This window comes from Balaenoptera ricei, chromosome 12, assembly GCF_028023285.1.
Source record: "Balaenoptera ricei isolate mBalRic1 chromosome 12, mBalRic1.hap2, whole genome shotgun sequence".
In the NCBI taxonomy this organism is placed as follows: domain Eukaryota; kingdom Metazoa; phylum Chordata; class Mammalia; order Artiodactyla; family Balaenopteridae; genus Balaenoptera; species Balaenoptera ricei.
Genome location: NC_082650.1, coordinates 79,818,169 through 79,837,980, shown reverse-complemented (window position 1 = coordinate 79,837,980; position 19,812 = coordinate 79,818,169). Strand labels below are relative to the sequence as shown.

The following is a 19,812-nucleotide window of genomic DNA, read 5'->3' as shown; positions in this document are numbered from 1 at the left end:
TATCTATATTCCTTGATTTTAAATTAGACAGTATTTACTTTTTTCTTTGGAAGATGGGAAATTTGCATTCTTATAGCTTCTCTCATTTCTCCCCCGTTTTGACTTACACACATGTGCACCCACACACTGCGTTGCTAAAGTTTGTAACAGTCACATACGCATCTGTAATTATAATAACTATTGTATACTATGTAAATATACCACATTTATGTTGTTATAAACATATAAATATTCTCTACAGAACTGTTCAGTTGTGTGAGCGGTCACGGAGGAAAGTGTATAATCCTATTTTAGTAAATTCCTGTGGCTTGAAGAGCGACACAAATATTTATGAGATTTTCTTAATTGGTTGTAGCCTTTTCACTTACTCTCCTCTGAGTATTTCTTAAACTTTTATTGCTGGTTGCTTTTCCTGTGTTTAGCACAACATTTTTTCCATCCAATTTCAGTGGGTGGCTTGGGTAGATGTGTTTGCTTGCATCTGCCATCTTGTATCAGAATGGTCAGAAATGTTAAACATGTTCGGAATTTTAAATCTTCAGCTTTGGACTTATTCGTATTCTTGGTATTTGGCCTAAAAATTGCTGAATGAAGCTGTTTTAGACAACTACATCTTATATATCCTACCGGGATTGGAGCTGTCAAATATTTTTTCCTTCTCTATCAAGATTTCACAAAATGGAATATAACATTAATGGTCCTTAACCACTGAATCAAAAAATTCTGCTCAGAGGCTACCCTCAGGCTTGAAAGAAATTTCAGGCAGAAGGAGTCTCTGCCCATTTGCAGCAGCAGCAGTAACTCTTGCAGTCTTAGGAAGAATTTTTTTTTTTTTTTTTTAATTTCTCCTTTGGGGTAAACCAAATTTGCTTTGGCTCATTTCGAAGTGATTGCTGCCACCATTTCCTTGTGGGCCACGTGTTGTTTTTTGTTCCCTGCAACCTTCTGTTTGCAAAGGGCCTTGGCATGTAGAAATGATATGGGTCTGTCACTTAATTGTTACCGACTTCGCGTGGGAAGCGATACAGCTTTTCAGAGCGGCTACTGTGGGTTTTCCTCGCTGTCCTCTTAGGGAACGCTAAAAGGGCAGAGAACTTTAAGGCCTTTGTCTCAGATGCTTGTCCAGTCCATAATAGTCTAACCGTAGTGAACGGGTAATGTCCTTAAGTAAGCTCAGAAGAATGCGATTACTGTGAGCTCTGCCTGTTGTAGATTTTATCACGAGCTTATAAATGTCTCTAACATTGGTTTTCACTTAAACGCAAACAGAAGTATAGGTAATGGAAGCTTTTTTTTTTTTCCTTTTTCTTTCTTTATTCTTCTTAAAATTGTAGCATTTAGATAAATATTCCATTAGTAACAGTGCTCAGTTATGCTGATATCTTTATAACCCAGAATTTTTTTCTTTTCATTTGGCACTAGAAACAAAGAGAAGTTTTCAGCCTTTGTTTTAAATGTAGTTAAAAATGTTCCAGCTTCTGAAACTGAATGATTTTTTTTCTTGGATATGCTTTATGTGTTTGTACTCTCCTCCAAAGGTGATGTTAACTGATCGTTATATTTTATAGTCACAGGAGGTTGATTGTCTTACAGTGTGCAATTTGCAGACGTGTATTTGCAAACACTTCAGAGAGAGTGTCTTTGACTATAAGGAATTCAGCAAGCCCATTTAGAAACTTTATAGTGAGTTTTAAAAATACATTGCTTTTGGGCTTCCCTGGTGGCGCAGTGGTTGAGAGTCTGCCTGCCAGTGCAGGGGACACGGGTTCGAGCCCTGGTCTGGGAGGATCCCACATGCCGCGGAGCAACTAGGCCCGTGAGCCACAACTACTGAGCCCGTGCTCCGCAACAAGAGAGGCCGCAACAGTGAGAGGCCCGCGCACCGCGATGAAGAGTGGCCCCCACTTGCCGCAACTAGAGAAAGCCCTCGCACTGAAATGAAGACCCAACACAGCCAAAAATAAAAATATAAATAAATAAATAAATTAATTAATTAAAAAAAATACATTGCTTTTAACTTTTGCAGTATGAGCCCTAGTGTGGTTTGTTTCTTTTACAATATAAGCCTGATAAGTGAAATGAATTTGATAAGAAAGCAGATCTTTCTCTTTTATTGGGGAATGTCTAAGGCCAGAATATGAAAGAACTTCTATCTTAATAGGTTAAGTGATTTTAAGATTTCTAATACTATTTTACTCATATTATTTCACATCATAGTGTTTAGTTTATTACCTCTAAAAGAGGGTATTCAGAACTTCTAGATTTTAAATTATCAATCATCTACTCTTTGCCTCAACATGACAAAGAAGATGATTTAACTTCTTACAATTTGAGGTTCATCAGGCCATTCAAAAGCTTTTGTATGTCAGAAAGTAAATTTTTTACATAATTCTTTAAATCAGTAAGTAATAGAGTAGAAATAGGATTTACTCAGATTACATTATTAGCATGAGATTACCTAAAACATGGCATGTCGGTCATTAATTAGCAGACACAACCTATCACCCAGTTTGCCTGGTGTGTGTCAGGTACTATTCTCACATTGACTTTTAAAAATGATTTCCTTTAAATTATTCTGATTTTAAAGTTAATTACCAAATTTTATGTTTGTCACCTTGGAGTTAAGTACCTTGGGCGACAATTTCTAAACTGTTGGGAGCATCCAATTTAATATTTGGTAAGAAGTTCCCCAGCCATGGTGATGTGGCCCTGAGTTAAAGTTCATAAACTAAAAATAATGGTTATAACTTTTATGACAGAAGTACAGTTCAAGAATTTTTTATATAAATAAGAAATGTTGCCATTCGGAGATTTCTGAATATCTGACATTTCTAAATAACCTTTGTTGGTGACCAACATTTATGAGAACAGTTTTGGTTCAGTGTGGTTAAATAGATTGTTTACATATTTTCTCTACACGTATGTATTCTCCGTTTTGTTTTATATGTTTGAAGCTCGCTTGTGAAAGTTGACCTTATTTCTAGTTTTGTGATTTGGAGAATTGTAATCATTTTAAGATTAAGGTTTTTAATATAAACACTGAAACCTGAATTATACATATTAAGTCTCGTAACTTGCCTCTTGATCTTTTGCATGCACTGTATTTTCACGTTAGCACTTCCTTTTTTGTTGTTTTGTTCTTGTTTTTGTTTCTGGCCTCGCCGCGCAGCATGCAGGATCTTAGTTCCCGCACCAGGGTTCGAACCCACGCCCCCTGCATTGGGAGTGCGGAGTCTTAACCACTGGACCGTCAGGGAAGTCCCAGCACTTCCGTCTTTAAAGTAAAATTCACACTGCATTTATAGAGATTGAGTCAGGCACTGTTTCTCGTTTTTTATTTCTTATATTATTAGTTTTCTCATTCTTGCGTTTTCACACTGACATCAGAGATTATTTATCAGGTAGAAACAGGTAAAGGCCTTTCAGAATTCAAGAACAGGGACGGCATTTTGTTGACTAGTCCTCAGGTTTTTTTCCCTCACTTTTGCCCTTTCCCTTTCCTATTTGGTTAAACCTGTTTCCTGTTCAGAGAGAGGTAAACTGTTCAAACAGGTGTCACTAGGAACTGGAATACGTAGGCTGGACTTCACATCTGGACACAGCTAACAGCCCGTTTAAGAGCAACTCCACTGAATGCTCCAGTATTTTTTAGAATTCTGGAGCTTCAGGGGACTTTGGTCGTATCTGATACAGAAAGGAAGAAGCAGCCTGAGGAGGTTAAAGGAGCTGGTCAAGGTCATGACTCAGCTAGCAGATTGCTGGACATCTCATCTATAGTTGACTGAGTGTATATACCACTCAGTTTCCCAGAAGTGAAGCTGTGACCCAGACAGTGGTTGGTGCAGGTAGAAGTTCAAGACCCATCTTCTCCCCAAGGAGCAATGAGAAGTCTTGAAGGAAAGGTCTTAAGCAGAGGATGATATGATCAAATTTGCATTTTTAAAGGATCAGTCTGTCCTCACTTGAGCATGATTTGGGGGGGCGGGGATATAGGGTAGACTGGAGAGGGGTTGGTATGTTGAGGTGCTATTGCAGATATCTAGCTTGAATTAGGGCAGTGAGACTGATGTAGAAAAACAGAGAGGTTGAAGGGATATGTAAGACAGTTATTGGTTGAGGGAAGAGAGGAGTCCTATGATGCCTTGATTTCTGCCTGGTAGAGCCCGTTAGATGGTGGTGGCAGTCTTCTGAGAGGTCCAGCTTGTGGGGTGGAAGGAAGAGCATGAATTGCGATTTAGACCCATTATGTTTAATAGTCTATTATGAACAGTTAGTTGCTTACATGGAACCAGAATTGAGAGGAGAACCAGAGCTAGGGATCTGAGTTTAATTAGAGCCGTGGCTGCAATTGAGAATCTGTAGGGAAAGAATTTAGACCGAGTAGTTGCAGAATATGGTGTAGAGAGAAACAGGTACACCAGTTTTCATATGGTGGATATCTAAAAGGGTGAGATAAGCTGGCTGTAATTTAGCTCTCTTCCTCTTGTTACCACATTGAATATAAGCAACAAACGATCAATAGAGAAAGTGTGCGTCAAACCAGGGTTATTTCTTGAGCCCAGGTCAATGAAATGCTACTCAATTATTTGGAACTGTCTTTGTTACAAAGAATATTGGTAACAACATTTTCAGTTCATGGGATTTTGCCTAAAATTCTACATCAAATTGAGACATAGTTTTTCTTATTAAAAGTTGTACAATTTTCCATAAATTTCTATGAAACCTGTAATACCTAGAGTCAGTCGGAACCTCCAACTGCCCCATTGAGATCGTCTTCACTCAGTGTCTCATATAATTTCTCAAACTTAACATGTTAAAACTCAACTCCAGCCTTACCCTCAAACCTGCTTTTTCTCTGGTCTTTCCCATCAAGTCACAAAGCTCAGAGCTGCTTTAAATTTTTTTTCCAAAAAATTTTTAATTGAGGTATAGTTTTTACAATATTATATGTTTCAGGTATACAATGTAGTGATTCACAATTTTTAAAGGTTATACTCCATTGATAGCTATTATAAAATATTGTCTATATTCCCTGTGCTGTACAACATATCCTTGTAGCTTATTTATTTTATAATACGTAGTAGTTTGTACCTCTTTATCCCCTACCCCTACTTTACCCCTCTCCCCACTGGTAACAACTAGTTTTTTTCTCTATATCTGTGAGTCTGTTTCTTTTTTTCTATAATCACTAGTTTGTTTTATTTTTTAGATTCCACGTATAAGTGATATCATACAGTATTTGTCTTTCTCTGTCTTATTTCATTAAGCATAATACCGTGCAAATCCAATGGAAAAAATGTCATTCTTTTTTTATGGCTGAGTAGTATTCCATTGTGTATACATACCACATCTTCTTTATCCATTCATCTGTTGATATGGACACTTAAGTTGCTGCCATATCTTGGCTATTGTAAATAATGCTGCAATGAACATTGGGGTGCATAAATCTTTTTGAATTAATGTTTTTGTTTTCTTCGGATATATACCCAGGAGTGGAATTGCTGGATGATATGGTAGTTCTATTTTTAGTTTTTTGAGGAATCTTCATACTGTTCTGCACAGTGGTTGCACTAATAGTTTACATTCCCACAACAGCGCACGAGGGCTCCCTTTTCTCCACACCCTCGACCACATTTGTTATTTGTGGTCTTTTAAATGATAGCCATTCTGACAGGTGTGAGGTGACCTCTCATTGTGGTTTCCATTTGCATTTCCCTGATGATTAGCGCCTTTGGACGTCTTTTCCTGTGTCTGTTGGCTGTCTGTATGTCTCCTTTGGAAAAAGTTTTATTCAGGTCTTCTGACCATTTTTTAATTGGGTTGTTTGTTTTTTGATGATGAGTTGTACGAGAGCCGCTTTAGTTCTTAATTCTCCGTAACCTTCTACACCAATTCCACAATTGAGTATGATCAATCCTCCTTAAAAATATATCTCCAGTCTGTCCTATCCTGTATTTATTACAATTGCTCTGGTTCAGGCTGCCTCCGTCTCGTACCTGAATTCCCCCAGTGCACTCCTGACCTTTGTCCCTGCTTCTCTTCTCGCTGCCCTCTCTCTGGGCCATTCTCCACGCAGTCAACGCGGAGATTTTCTTAAAGGAAATAGGTCATTCTGCTCCCTTGCTCGGAACCCGTCCGTGATTTCCTTTTGTACTTACGATAAAATTCAAAATCGTTTTTGTGGTTTACAGAGTCTGGTACATGCTGATCCCGGTCACATCTGCCAGCTTCGCTCTTCCCCGGCGCTGTTTCCTGTCTCACAGGCTCCTATCCCAACCCTTTACTTGGCCAATTCTATTCATTCTTCACATTTCAGCCTACAATGCCGTTTTCCAAGGAGGTGTTTGCTGAGCCTCCCCCTTCAGATGTGTTTCTCCTTCCCGGCATGGTCAAGGAAGGCCTCCCTTTGCAGGTGACTGGCCTCAGGGCTGATCCAAAATGACAGCAGGAGTGACTGCTTCAAGATCTACAGAAGGAGCAGTGCCTGCAAGGCCTGAGGCTGAGATGACCGGGAACTGCAATCAAGCTGCCTTCAAACCACACGAGGCTCAACTTGCTAAAGCACTTGGACAAGAGAGTCTCTACACAGAGTCAAATAATTCAAAGATTTTTCTTCAGCTGAGGCCTGCTTTGCAAGAAGCAGATCTCCACTCGAAGTCATCAACTCGCGTTTAGATTCCTAAACAGGTTTCAAAAGTATTTGTAATGACATTGACCCAGCTCAGCAGTGGGTTCATGAGGGCTCAGTGACTCTGATATACAGGGTGCCCCATACCTGGTTTCCTCTTGGGCAGGAAGCATCATAGCATACAGAAAGCATTGATTTCAACACCAGTGAAACTTGGGCCCAAATCTCAGCTTTGTTACATACCGGCTGTCAAACTTGGGTACCATGTTTCTTTGCTCTGAGCCAGCCTCTAACCTGGTGGGCGGTCGTTGGGATTAAATGATGTGCTGATCATCTGGCACTAAGCACAGAGCAGTTGCCTACAGATGATTCTGATCATTGTCTGCCTGTGATATTTACCCTCTGCCTAAAGTTATCCAAGGGATTTCTCTCAAATTTTAAGACTGCTTCACATCAACTTAGCAACTGTGTACAATAGTATTACACGTGCAAGCTTTTGAAAAGAAAACAATGGATGAACACATTGGCCAGAATTCCTTAATGGCTCCTCTCGTGAAAGAAGGAAGAGAAAAATGATTCTGTGTCTGAGGTAAAGATAAATGTTATAGAGAATATAGTTTCCTCTAGTTTTTTATTTGATCTTTTTATTCTCTCTGAAGACAGTCTCAAGGAATGTGGAAAACTTCAAAAGCAGAATAGAAGCACTCACTTTGACACACGGAGACCTTTATGGCTTTTCTGTTTACACAGTGATTTTTTTTTTTTTTTTAAGCCCTAGATAACAAAGCATCAAGAGTGGAATTGGGAGGCAGCCTTCCAGATTGAAATGCTTTAAGTAAAACCTTAGGTCAGAGTGATTCCACACAAATGTTAGTTTGACACTCAAGGGAGCATATTCTGATTTGATTTCTGTCCTCAATGTTTTACATTTTAATCCTGTCACAGACTTTGGATTAAAAAGTTGTTACCTTCATCATCACGCTCAAATGTTGAGGCTCAAACAGAGCAAATCCAGTCGATTTATGTAGCTTTTCCCTGGCCTGGATGGAGTAGTGGTACATTTTTTATTTACATAAGAGACTTTGTCAACAGCACCAAATACAAAGACAATTGTTTGCTTTTTTTTATTTTCTCCTCTTTTTTCTAGGATTATGACAGTTTCTTTGAATCCAAGGAAAGCAACACAGTCTTTTCATTTTTAGGCCTGAAATCACAGTTGGCATCAAAGGTAGGTCAATCATTTCTTGTTTCAAAATGTATCTTTCTTGAGTTGTTCTTAGGGATTGAGGTTGAAGAAGGGCATCTCTAGTCTCCTAAATTTTCAGCTTTTGCTTTCTCAAATGCACAGTTAGGACTGCCCAGGGTAAAGACACACAAGGAAGCCAGTTTTTTTTCTTTCCCATTTTCAATTGTTGCTGTATATTAGAGTTTATCTTTATTTAAAATTCAGTTTATTTATAATTTATATCTCCTTCTTCCAAGAAAAATTTAAGGTAGCAAAAAATAGTAGGTGCTTTTTATTTTAAAGTGCAAGTTCACATTACTTTACATTTTTTGAAATAGAATCAAAGCCATGTTTTTAAGGTCGTCTGCAATTTAAGTCATTTACATTGGAAGGGGCATGGTTTGCAATAACAAATGGTCAACCTTGAAAAAAAGGGCAATTCCTAAACTAATCAGAGTGTTTTTGAAGCCACTTTATTACATCATATGTCTTTTAGAAAATGTAAAAGGCTCAAACTTTTCTAATATTTAGAGCTATAGATGATACATATTATGGTAACTTTGTGAAGCACATGGATTCACTTTCAAAATAAAAAATAACATTTCTTTATTAAATACGGCAGTATTTTGATTGTTATTTCTGCTTCAGAAATACTATTTTTTTCTGATTATGAAAGTAGCCTAGGCTCATTTAGAAAAATTGGGAAAATGCAAAAAAGTATAAAGTAGAAAATAAAAAGTCACCAGAGAAAACCACATAAACATTTTTGGTGTATTTCCTTGCAATCTTTATATACATAGCAATTGAGGTTTTGACTGTATTTCAAATGGAGACTGAATTCTAAAGCTTCTGTTTGTAACACTGAATTGAAATGAAAGTACATTGCTGGGAACTTTGGTATCTGTAAGTAATAGGTCTTTTGAGGCTACCTAGGATTTGTGCCATTTCTGGAACACTTGTGGGAGGAAGGCAGAGACTATCAATAATGAAAATTATACAGCAGCACCTGTAGTTCCTCGCCGATGTGAAATCATGCTTTGTTATACATCAGTAAGACCACAGATGCTTGTGGGTGGTTTCTGTGCACATGTTTTAAACAGAGACAAAACCCACACAGAAAATCCTTAAAGGCTCTTAAAACTATCTTTATAAAGATGGAACATTGGAATACTTAGGAAAATGAAAGTATTTTTGTAACATGTTTCATGCAAAGACATGTAAACCATCCAGATTTATCTTCAAAGAACTGGAAAAAACTGGGGTAGGAGCAGTCTAACGGATGCATAAATCCAGCGGACACCAGCGTCTGTGCAAAAACCTTTGAAAAATACTGCGTGTTTGCCATCTTTGTTCTCATTTTCCCCGAAGATGTAGGTTCCTTTGAGAGGCTTCGGGCTGACTTTTTTACTCTTTGAAAATATTTATTCTCTTAGAAATTTCTCAGGAAACCTATGACCTGTAGAATATGCATTCTCACATGACTTAACGGTCATGGGATTGGAGTTGGTCTTGATGCCATTGAGGTTTGCTTGATTGCAGGAGACCATTCCATGGTCAGTGAGAGCGCTAGGCACCTCCACCCATTCAGCCCCCTGCTTTCAGGCACCTGAGTCAGTCAGACATGAGCAGGAGCCCACGGAACCAGAGTGGAAGGCCACAGTGCCAGTGTGTGTGCCATCCCCTCTTGTGAGCCATTCAGGCCTAAAGGGTTAATAGCAACTCATACTTCACTTCCATAGGAAAGAAGTGCAAATATCTTTAAGAGCAAGTCAGCATTTTCCCCTTTCTAGTTATTCATTTTGTACCTTGGTAGTAATTCATTATACAGTCTACCCTCTAAGGCCTAGACGGAGCATTCACGGGTATAATGTACCAAAAGATGGAGCCCCCTTTCCTGTCTCCTTTCCTACCCTCTCTGCGGTACAGGCACGAAAGACCAGGCGAGCAAGCCCACCAGGGGACATATAAAGCCTCCATTAGCATCTAATTGCTCTCACACAGTGAGGGGAGAGAAGGTCCATAGGAAAAGAACATTCACAGACCCAACTCTAGACCCTGGGCAGTTCTCCAAAGTGGATGGGGCAGAGGAAGGTAGGAGGTCACAGAATGGTGGCCTGCAGGCCACATTGGCTCTGGATGTGTTTGTCCTGCACGGACTTTATTTTAAAGACTTCAGGTGGGTTGCTGATATTTAAAATACAGATTTCCCACTTTTCTCCAGAATTTGAATTGTTGCAACCCTGGTGGGGGGTGGAGGGGGTCCCACATCCTCCTGTGGCCGGCTGGAGCCCACCGTGGTACCTACCGAAAAGAAAAGAAGGCCTTTTCACCAATACTTTTCAGGTAGAAAATCATCAATTTTCTTATCGTAATAGATTCAAAGCAGAGCCTGAAATGGAAGTTTCTGCTTTCGGATCCCTGCCATTCAGGGGTGATATTGAAAATACGCAACCACCAGTAAACCCTGAGCACTGACCAGCCGGGGAGCAGGTCTCAGAGGCCCACTCCCAGCCGATGCCAGGGGTCAGCCATCCAGTGGCTGGATCATGGTAGCACTTGGGGGACAGTGGTATCAGCTATTTACCAATAGGTATGGCCATTCCAGTGCCGTTCTTCCCCTCAGGTCACCCTCCACAGGGCCCCTGAGTAAGGTCACCCCCGGCCACGCCACTCACCCAAGTGTGAGTGGAACAGTACCTCAGAGGAGTTTCCTCAGTTGTCGAAAACATGCGGCTTTCTTTCCACTTTTATGTTTGGCAGGTCAGGTGGGTGTGACTTAACTCTGGGCTCTGATCCCTAAACCCAGGATTTATTTGCTCTTATCCATCACATGGCGGTGATTTATTGTGATTTCGACATCTCTCTTCCTGACATTTAAAATATCACCGCCAGGGTGAATTTTCTTGCCCGCACAATGCAATAACTGGCTTTTTTTTTTTTTTTTTTTTAAATAAATAGGCAGAACCTTAGCGAAGACAAGCGGAAGAGGACGGAGATGCATTTTGGAGCGCCCCTGGTACTCAGCACACACCTGCTTACCTAATGCATCACTGTGACAGAAGCCACATGCATTATCAGTAACTTTGCTTGCCATGGAAAAGGTGTTTTGGGAAGACATGGGTCTAATGGGATCGCATGAGTGCTTTAAACCAAATCAGGACCGTGGTGGGTTTTTTCCTTGTTTTCAGAATTGCCTGCAGTTGCCTCACTCACCCGGAGGTACTGTCACCTGTTACAGGTGTGCCTCCTGAATAACTGAGTGATAAGCAGGTGGCACCATCAGAGAGAAAATACTGGATCTGCCCTGGGTTGTAGTTGATGCCAGGATTGCTCAGACCTGCTTCTCTTCAGGCTGCCTAGGTGGTGTCCTTGAAATTAGTCTGCCAGGCTATTAGAATATTTTGATGAGAAAGAAAAAAAGCAATGTTGGTTGACAAAGGGCTAAAGATCTTTGCTGCAGATTCACAAGCATCACTATTCCAGTGCTTTGTCATAACTGAAGAAAAAATTAGATGTTCCAGCCTCCTTTTGGTAATGGAAATTCTTACCCCCATAAATCCTCCAAGCCCCTACAGATGTTTCCAGAAAACACTGTGGCAACAATGTGTGATCAGAACCAAGCGACAGGGATGAAAAGAATTGCTATTTTGAAAAACACATGCTTCTTTATCTCTTACAAAGGAAAAGTTTCACTTAATGTGTAAGATGACTTAAAAGATATATTTAAAGAGGTGCACTTATAGTTAATTTATAGGGACATTATCTGACTCGTACCTGAAGGCATTTCAGCTCTAGCAACTTATCATGCGTAAGTGCACATATATTTTTAAACGCAGCTCCCCTAACGAATAGCTGCTTATATATTTTGCAAAGGGATTATATTTTTTGAGAAAGGAAGATCTCGGTTAGATGTGTTTTGTGAACCCTTGATGAGGCATATTAAGAGATACTAATATTGCTGCACACTTTAAATTTTTTTCCTGTGTTACTTTTCATTGGTCCTCTGACTCTTCCAGCTCGTATTTCTGGCCAATGCACAGTTCCGGATTTTCAGAGTAACATAGATACATGTTCTCATTCCATATATGAAGATCAGTGATTTTTCAGAACAGAGTACATACAAGAAAGGGGCTGTCAGAGACTCACTCTGAATTGTACTTGGCATGTGAAATCTCTCCTTCCTTTGGAGTGGATGCTGACAAACACGGAACCTGTCTACTTCATTAGGGCAAAGGCTCCTTTTCTGTATCCTTGTCCCTGCTCATGTTTTTTTAGAGTTTTTAGTTGCCACACCTGGGAATAGTCTTGAACACAATAAATTCAGAGGGCTGCCTAAGATATTCTGCTATTCTCAGTGTCCTGATGGACCTGAGACCTGCCCTTTAGATTCTGAGCAGCAAGTTTGTAAGAAATGGAAAGAACAGAAGAATTTAGACCCTGTCACCTGTGTTCTCTCTCCCTCTAACTTGCTAAATGTGGACTATTCTAAAGAACTTGTTGAATGCTAAAGCTGACATCCCAGCCTGAGATTTGCGTCCCAGGACTACAAACAGAAGAAAAGCAGGCCACTGATTACTACATGACTGGAACAGATACATAATCCACAATTTTCTCTGCAAGGAAAGCTGCTGTAAAATCATGGCTATGACTGCTTAGTTGGCATTAAATACGATCCAGGTCAAATTCCACTTGATAATTGCCAGGGACTATCCAGGAAATTTTTTTGGAACTGGATATTGTGTTAAAGTCTAAGAAGACTTAGAATTTCTTTTTAAGATACAGCAATTTTTAAAAAGTTAATGTTGCAATGGTCTAACTTATATTTTGTCTACTCTTGCCAGTGAGTACCAAGAAGCAACTTGGTAAGGCTGAGTCTTGGGGTTGTAGGATCAATATAATACCTGCTAGACCAAGAAAGCTACTCAGAATTGTTTGTCTCAAAACTTCTGAATTACTCTGGTTGTAGCAGGCCCAGTATGGTTGTCCTAAACAGAATAGATGAATAGGAGTGCTAAATTATTTACCACAGTTACAGATCATCTACCCCACCCCACATTTTTTTTTTTTTTTTTTTGGAGCAGCAAAGAAATAGAGACCAGCTTCACCTGGTATTGTACTTGTTATGAGCGAGCTAGAAACACACTGTGTGGCATTTCTCTCAGTACCCAGGCTCTGCAGAGTCCTAAGGTATTGCCCTCTGGGACCATACTGTGTCCTTACTTGTGTTTTACCAGCTGAATTCCAAACCTGTAATGGTTTTCTTCATCCCTTCTTTAACTAGCTGCCTTTAGATCTGGATAATCACAGTCTTAAAAATCTAGGAAAGAAGTGGATGGGAGTTGCAGACATAGATGTAATATCAAAAGCATTTTAAGACAGAATTTTTATTTCCTATAGTAGGCTTGTTGGGGCAAAGAAAACGTGCTGCTAAAAATCAATTTATGCCATTTTAAAATGAGATAAAATACAGAGTGCCATCCTGCTAGGTACATGCAGACCAGAAGAAAATTTAGTTGGGGAAATACTTGTTTTTCCAGATTCTGGTATTCTAGTAAAATCAAAGAGGAGAAAAGGAAGATTTTTTTTCTCTCAGGCTCTAATATATTTTAGATTTGTTTCTGTTTTATAGATTTATTCAACACTCCCACATAGATGTTTTTATATTACATGAATTTAATAATGAACTAAACTTATTTTTGTCCTTTGTTGTTGAAAGATACCAAAGCCTCTTTCTGGTTTGTGTTGTTTTGTTTTTTAATTTGATTTTGCTGTATAGGGTTTTGCTTTTTCTAGAAATGCTTATTACATCTTTTCTAAAGTGTCAGAGCCCACTTTGATCTGCAAAATTATTGTGTTTAGATTTCAGTTTGTATGCATTTGTCTCTAAAGGCATTGGTGAAACCTCAGATTTTATATTCAGCATTAAAGAGGAATAAATTCCAGAAAACACATGTTCTGAAAATGGAGTGCTTGTTCCCGACCATTTCTTACACCTTTTCTAATTTTGCTTCTGTGTTTGGTTGAAACCTTCCTGTTTAGTTGGGATGCTGTATTTCTGCTCCCATCTTGAACCCCATACCTGAAAGCTGCAGATTCGTTGTAAAAATGCAGATGGGTCATTTGAGCACTTGAGGAGACACACTTGTGGTTGTGTGTGTGTGTGCGTGTGTGTGCGTGTATGTGTATGCGTGTGTGTTGGAGGTGACTGCAGAATCATCTCAGACAGTGACCAGGACCAAGGATGGCGTTAAATCACTCATCCCCTGGTTGGTTCAAATAGATGACGGTGGCTTCCTGAGTACAATGAAGCGATGGGCTGTGGATTCCCTTCCCTAATTTCATGGAGGAGAAAAGTACAGTGTAGCCACAACCCTTAATAGCAGGGCTGCCTTTGCTGCAGGCCACCTCTGAAGGCAGAAGACGTTTCTGAAGGCAGAGTCTGAGGTTAATAAGCCCATTGCTGAACTGTTTCTAACTTAAACACCAAGATGAGGGAGGGTGAAGGAGGAGATAAAGAGAACAGGCTGTCAGTTTCCAGAAATGCACTATATTGTGAAGCCAAAGAAGCCAAGTAATCCCCGCCCACCTGTAACCCAGATTTTCAAAGTTTTCCTAGCTTTCTAGAAATGCAGGCCAGGTTAGTTTGGTCATCCCATTAATCAGCATGTGTTGAACCCCTAGAATGTGACAGGGGCTGTCTGAGCAGGACAATAGTCTCCACCCTCAAGGAGGAGAGAAACGGAGAAGGCTTAGCAGCAGTGACAGTGGCAGTGACTTGAGAAACAGGTGAGTTCACAGTGTTCCAAGCGGTGGTTCGTCATCTGAAACGTAACGTATAGTCTTTTTCTTTGTATGTTTCAACCAGTCCAATTTTTAAAATTATTTCATACATGCAACGGAATAAACATGTACGCACACACATATATAATATACACACTGACATATAAAGAAAAATAAACAAACCCCCGTGTGTCTGCCACCAGCTGCCTGCCTTTCCTTTGGGGGCTCTGTGGGCTCCTCCCTGACCCTGTCTCGTCCCTGTTTGATAGCGGGAGCCCGTCCTGAACGCCGTGTTGATCGTAGCCCTCCTGTCTTATTATTTTACCTTTGTGTACATATCCTTAAAAACTAATAAATGGAATTAAACTCTATTCTTCTGTCACCTTCTTTTTACGGTCATTGCATTTGGGCATAATCGTTTTGAAACAAGTGCCCTAGCTTGTTTATTTTCACTGCTAAGTATTATTTTGTTGTATATCACAGTTTTTCCCTTCTCCTGTTGCTGAATGTGGAAATACATCTTTCTTTGAAATAGAGAAAGGAAATGTTGCTACAGACATTCTTTTATGTGATTTCTGGCGCACATACACAAGTAGACGTATACCTTGAGTAGAATTGCTGTATCACACGTGCAATAAAGCACATCATCAACCTGAACAGGTAAGGCCAAATTGTTTTCCAAAGCAATGGTACCAACTGACACTCCACTGGTGTACTAGAATTTCTGGTGCTGTCAACGTTCACCAGCATTTAAGATCATCAGACTCAAAGTTTTGTCAAGCTGAGGTGTGTATGTCGTCGTGGTTTCATTTTGCATATATTTGATTACTAATAAGATGAACATGTTTTTACTATGGGAATTACTCTTTCTTCCTGGAAATCCCCCTTCATGTCTTTTACCATTTTTTCCTATGGTGGTGTGTTTTCAATTATTAATTTTTAAAAGTTCTTTATACTTAACCTTTTCCTGGTTAATGCTCACCTATTAGAGAGAAACCATATTTGGAGTGGAAATCTTCTGAAACTATTTCCAGAAATATGAAAAAAAGCATGTGAAACTTTATTCTATTTGGAGAAAATAAAATTAAACACAGATATTGTGTGTTTTTATTGTATGCTAATTTTCACCTTGTCACCGTATCAGCCAAGAGAAGATATACCTTGGAAACCTCTCTATGCTCTCAAAGGGTTCCTTCTTTGAAGAGATTTCAAGGCTGATCAATTCCAGTTATTTGGTAGGAAATTAATGTCATGATATGGTTTTCTGCTACAGAATTAAACCGGAAGGAAATCTTTATATAGACTGCATGTTTATATATGCACGTTTCCTTACTATGTTAACATAGAATAGGCTTACAACAATAGGCCAAAATGATGTTATACTTAAAAGGACATTTAAAAAATGATTAATTTGCAGGACACACAGTTTTGAGAGCATTAGCCCGCTGTGGCCCCCCTTTGCCTGGCAAAGCAATAAAGCTGTTCTTTTCTACTTCACCACCCGCCCCCCGCATAATGATTTATTTGAGTTATAGGAGATTGGATTGAACCTCTACTCATAATTAACTAATTCTGAATCTGAATGAAATATGACCATCATGTGACTATAACCCAGTATGTTGTGGTAGTAACATGTTTTCATGTGTGTAAACTGGTTGGCAGGTATAAGAACAAGAAACTACAGTGCAGTCTTCTTTTCTGAAGCCCCTGCTAATCAGGGGACAGCATTTTTAATAGACCAAGGACCCTGGCATTTGAAAGCATGTTAACTGAAAACTTGGTACTGCTTACAATGAATGGCACAAAGATTTAGACCTTTGTATTAAAACAGCGCTCCACACTCTTGCCATATACATCCTTTTGGGTTCTATAATGATAAAACTCACTGTAACCAAACTTTCCACTGGAAAAGCTCTAGTGCAAATATCTATCATCATTAATGTAATGGAAATAAATGAAAGCTCTATAGTGCAGAACAGCGCTGCTTAGCGTGGTACCAGCAAGCCACATAGAATTATTGGACACTTGAAACGTGGCTCATTGACTTTGTGATGTGCTGTGACTGAAATATGTTCCAGATTTTGAAGACTTAGTATGAAAACTGTAAACTATTAATTTTTATATTGGTTATGTTTTAAGTGATAATATTTTGGATATATTGGGTTAAATTAAATATTAAAAACTAATTCTGTCAGGCTTCCCTGGTGGCTCAGTGGTTAAGAATCCGCCTGCCAATGCAGGGGGCACGGGTTTGGCCCCTGCTCCGGGAAGATTCCACATGCTGCGGAGCAACTAAGCCCGTGCGTCACAACTACTGAGCCTGCACTCTAGAGCCCGCAAGCCACAACTACTGAGCCCGAATGCCACAACTGCTGAAGCCCGTGCACCTAGAGCCCGTGCTCTGCAACAAGGGAAGCCGCCCAATGAGAAGCCCGCGCACCGCAATGAAGAATAGCCCCCGCTCGCCGCAACTAGAGAAAAGGCCGCGCGCAGCAACAAAGACCGAATGCAGCCAAACGTAAAAAAATAAATTAATTAAAAAAAAAATCAAAAACTAATTTTGTCTTTTTTTAATGTGGCCACTAGAAAATTTTCAATTACGTATATGGCTTGCATTATAGTTCTTTTGGACAGTCCTGTTCTGTTCCAGCCTCTTTGCCTGAATTTCCAGTAGAGGAAGAAATACCTTTCAATGCTTTTTTGGATTTTGGCAAAATATCTCCTTTTTTATCTGTTATATGAAAGGAAATGTGAACCTCTTCTGGAGTATAATTTTCGAATACTGATGCCAAGGATAAATGCTTTTCTCATTTTGCTTTTTTGTCCCCCTAGCTTGAAGCATTTTTGTTGTGAAGGGGGAGAGTTTTTTTCCTGGAATAAAAAGAGTAATGTGTGTGCCTTGTAACATGGGACGTCTCTCTGTGTCCAGCCTCTTGTTCCTTTATTGTCACGTAAAGTTGATGTCCCCTGTTGCATCGGTCCACACCTGTGAACTAAGTCATGGTGGCCTTTCTCTGTTTTTTCTTTTTAAAAAAAAAGAGGGACTTTAATGAATCACAGATACCATCTATAATCTGCAGAACAGTGATGAATATTAATAGGATTTTGTCCTAGATTTCCTAAAATGTTAGTTCTCTGTATCTGTAAAACTCATTTGAGCTCGAAAGAATATATGGATAATATGGTCTTAAAAGTTTCATTCTGGTCTCATTGCCAAAGATTAAAACAGAATGTGAATATTAAGGGAAAATAGATTCCTTTCCCTGCCCAGGGTTTTTAACCATTTTCTTTTTGCTACTCTCTTAGCAAAATAGTTTGGGGGGAAAGCCTGTATTATTTTTATCATGCAAACAATTGGTGGCAACAGTACTCATTAAGTAGTAGAATGTTTCTTTTGAATTATTTAGTTTGGGACCCTTCCCTGAAATAAAAGAGTGATTGTAGTATAGCCTTTGCCAACCAAGAGATGCCAGCCATCTGTGTTTCCTGTAGCTGCTTTTGCATGCTGCTTTGGGGCTCTTTATTTGTCATTCTAATGAGCTACCACACCTAGGAAGGATTTAGCCTTTGGGAATGGGTGGAACAACTTGAGATAAATGATAGACACATTTTTCATGCTAATTTGATTTAGCTTATTGATATTATTTTCCCATCTGTTCAGTTGGGATGATATTTTTCTCTTAATTTTCTCCCTGTCAGTCCATTTCATGTCATGTGCTAATATTATCAGTAGGTTAAAATACATGGGCTCTAGGACAGCCCACAGCTAGGCTCAGAGATGACTCTGAGATCAAGAACTGGGGCAGAAACACCAGCAATTCAACATTGACACTGTTTCCCTAGGCCAGACTCGTCCCTTTTCTCTCTCCCTGCCTGTCTTTTGGGATAAACCACTCTTACACAAACTACTCCTAGCCACATCCTAACCAACATGTACAGGGGGAACAGAGTGATGACAGCAGCAATATTACTCTCCAGACTGGTGACCAGAAGGAAGGACTCTGGCTGCTTCTTCCCTTCCTGTACTGTTTTACAGGCGTAAGAAATATTTATTCTACTGGATCCCAGTCATAAATGAGAAACCGAATACTGACAGGTTTCCCATCCTAGTCAAAAGGTGACTGGGCAAACAACTTGAGCGGTTACATATTTAGCAGGTAAAATGACCACAGCATTCAGACTTGTGGGCAGTTTCTGAACGACGACAGCAAGAAACCAGTTCCTTATCGTTGACTCATTTAGGCACCAGGCTGCCTCTTAGACCATTCCAGAGTGACCCAGGTCTCTAGGGACAGCTTTACCCCAGCCCCGAAATGTAAACACTTACATCTGCAGTGAGGACAGACAGATATTACTGGAATCAGGTAGTGCAGACAAAATGACAAGTGGATGAAAGGGGAATTTGGGTGATAGTAGTGCCCACCCAGGGAGACAGCTATCTTCCTAAAAATGGGTCATTTTAACAGAGAATGGATTTTAAGTTTTCTCCAGTGTTACTGAAAACTCTATTAGTCATTCTCATTGCACATGGCCCTTTACTGGGTGGTATTTTCAATATGCTATTGTTCTAGTTTACATTTTAATTTTCTGCTGGTTGGAACAGCATCCTTTGTGTGGTGACATAAGTCACCGAATAAGCTGTCCAACCAAAGCCCAAGAACTCTATGCTAATAAGTCGTGTTTTTTTTTGTTTGTTTGTTTTGTTCTTTGTACACTGGTTTGTATCTTTTACCTTGTAAACCTCTGAGAAAGGACAGAATAAACCCTTTCCTATTTCAGAAATGGCATAATCACCAATCACCAGTTAAACCCAAATATGATGTTATAAAAACCAGATCCGGGGCTTCCCTGGTGGCGCAGTGGTTGAGAATCTGCCTGCCAATGCAGGGGACACGGGTTCGAGCCCTGGTCTGGGAAGATCCCACATGCCGCGGAGCAACTGGGCCCGTGAGCCACAATTACTGAGCCTGCGCGTCTGGAGCCTGTGCTCCGCAACAGGAGAGGCCGCGATAGTGAGAGGCCCGCGCACCGCGATGAAGAGTGGCCCCCGCTTGCCGCAACTAGAGAAAGCCCTCGCACAGAAACGAAGACCCAACACAGACAAAAATAAATATAAAAATAAATAGATAAATTAAAAAAAAGAGATTACTATAAAAAAAAAAAAACAGATCCGTATCTC

The 19,812-nt window shown here is 39.8% G+C and overlaps 1 protein-coding gene across 1 annotated transcript in view; it reads left to right on the top strand.

Moving 5' to 3' along the window:
- Positions 1-13,803, top strand: part of SH3BGRL2 (SH3 domain binding glutamate rich protein like 2) — a 55,965-nt gene extending 42,162 nt beyond the window's left edge. Inside the window, exons 3-4 of the mRNA XM_059941751.1 lie at positions 7,776-7,856; positions 10,812-13,803. Of these exons, the coding sequence (XP_059797734.1) occupies positions 7,776-7,856; positions 10,812-10,823 (93 nt within the window). The 3' untranslated portion in view covers positions 10,824-13,803. The remainder of the gene's footprint in view (positions 1-7,775; positions 7,857-10,811) is intronic.
- The last annotated feature ends 6,009 nt before the right edge of the window (positions 13,804-19,812 follow it).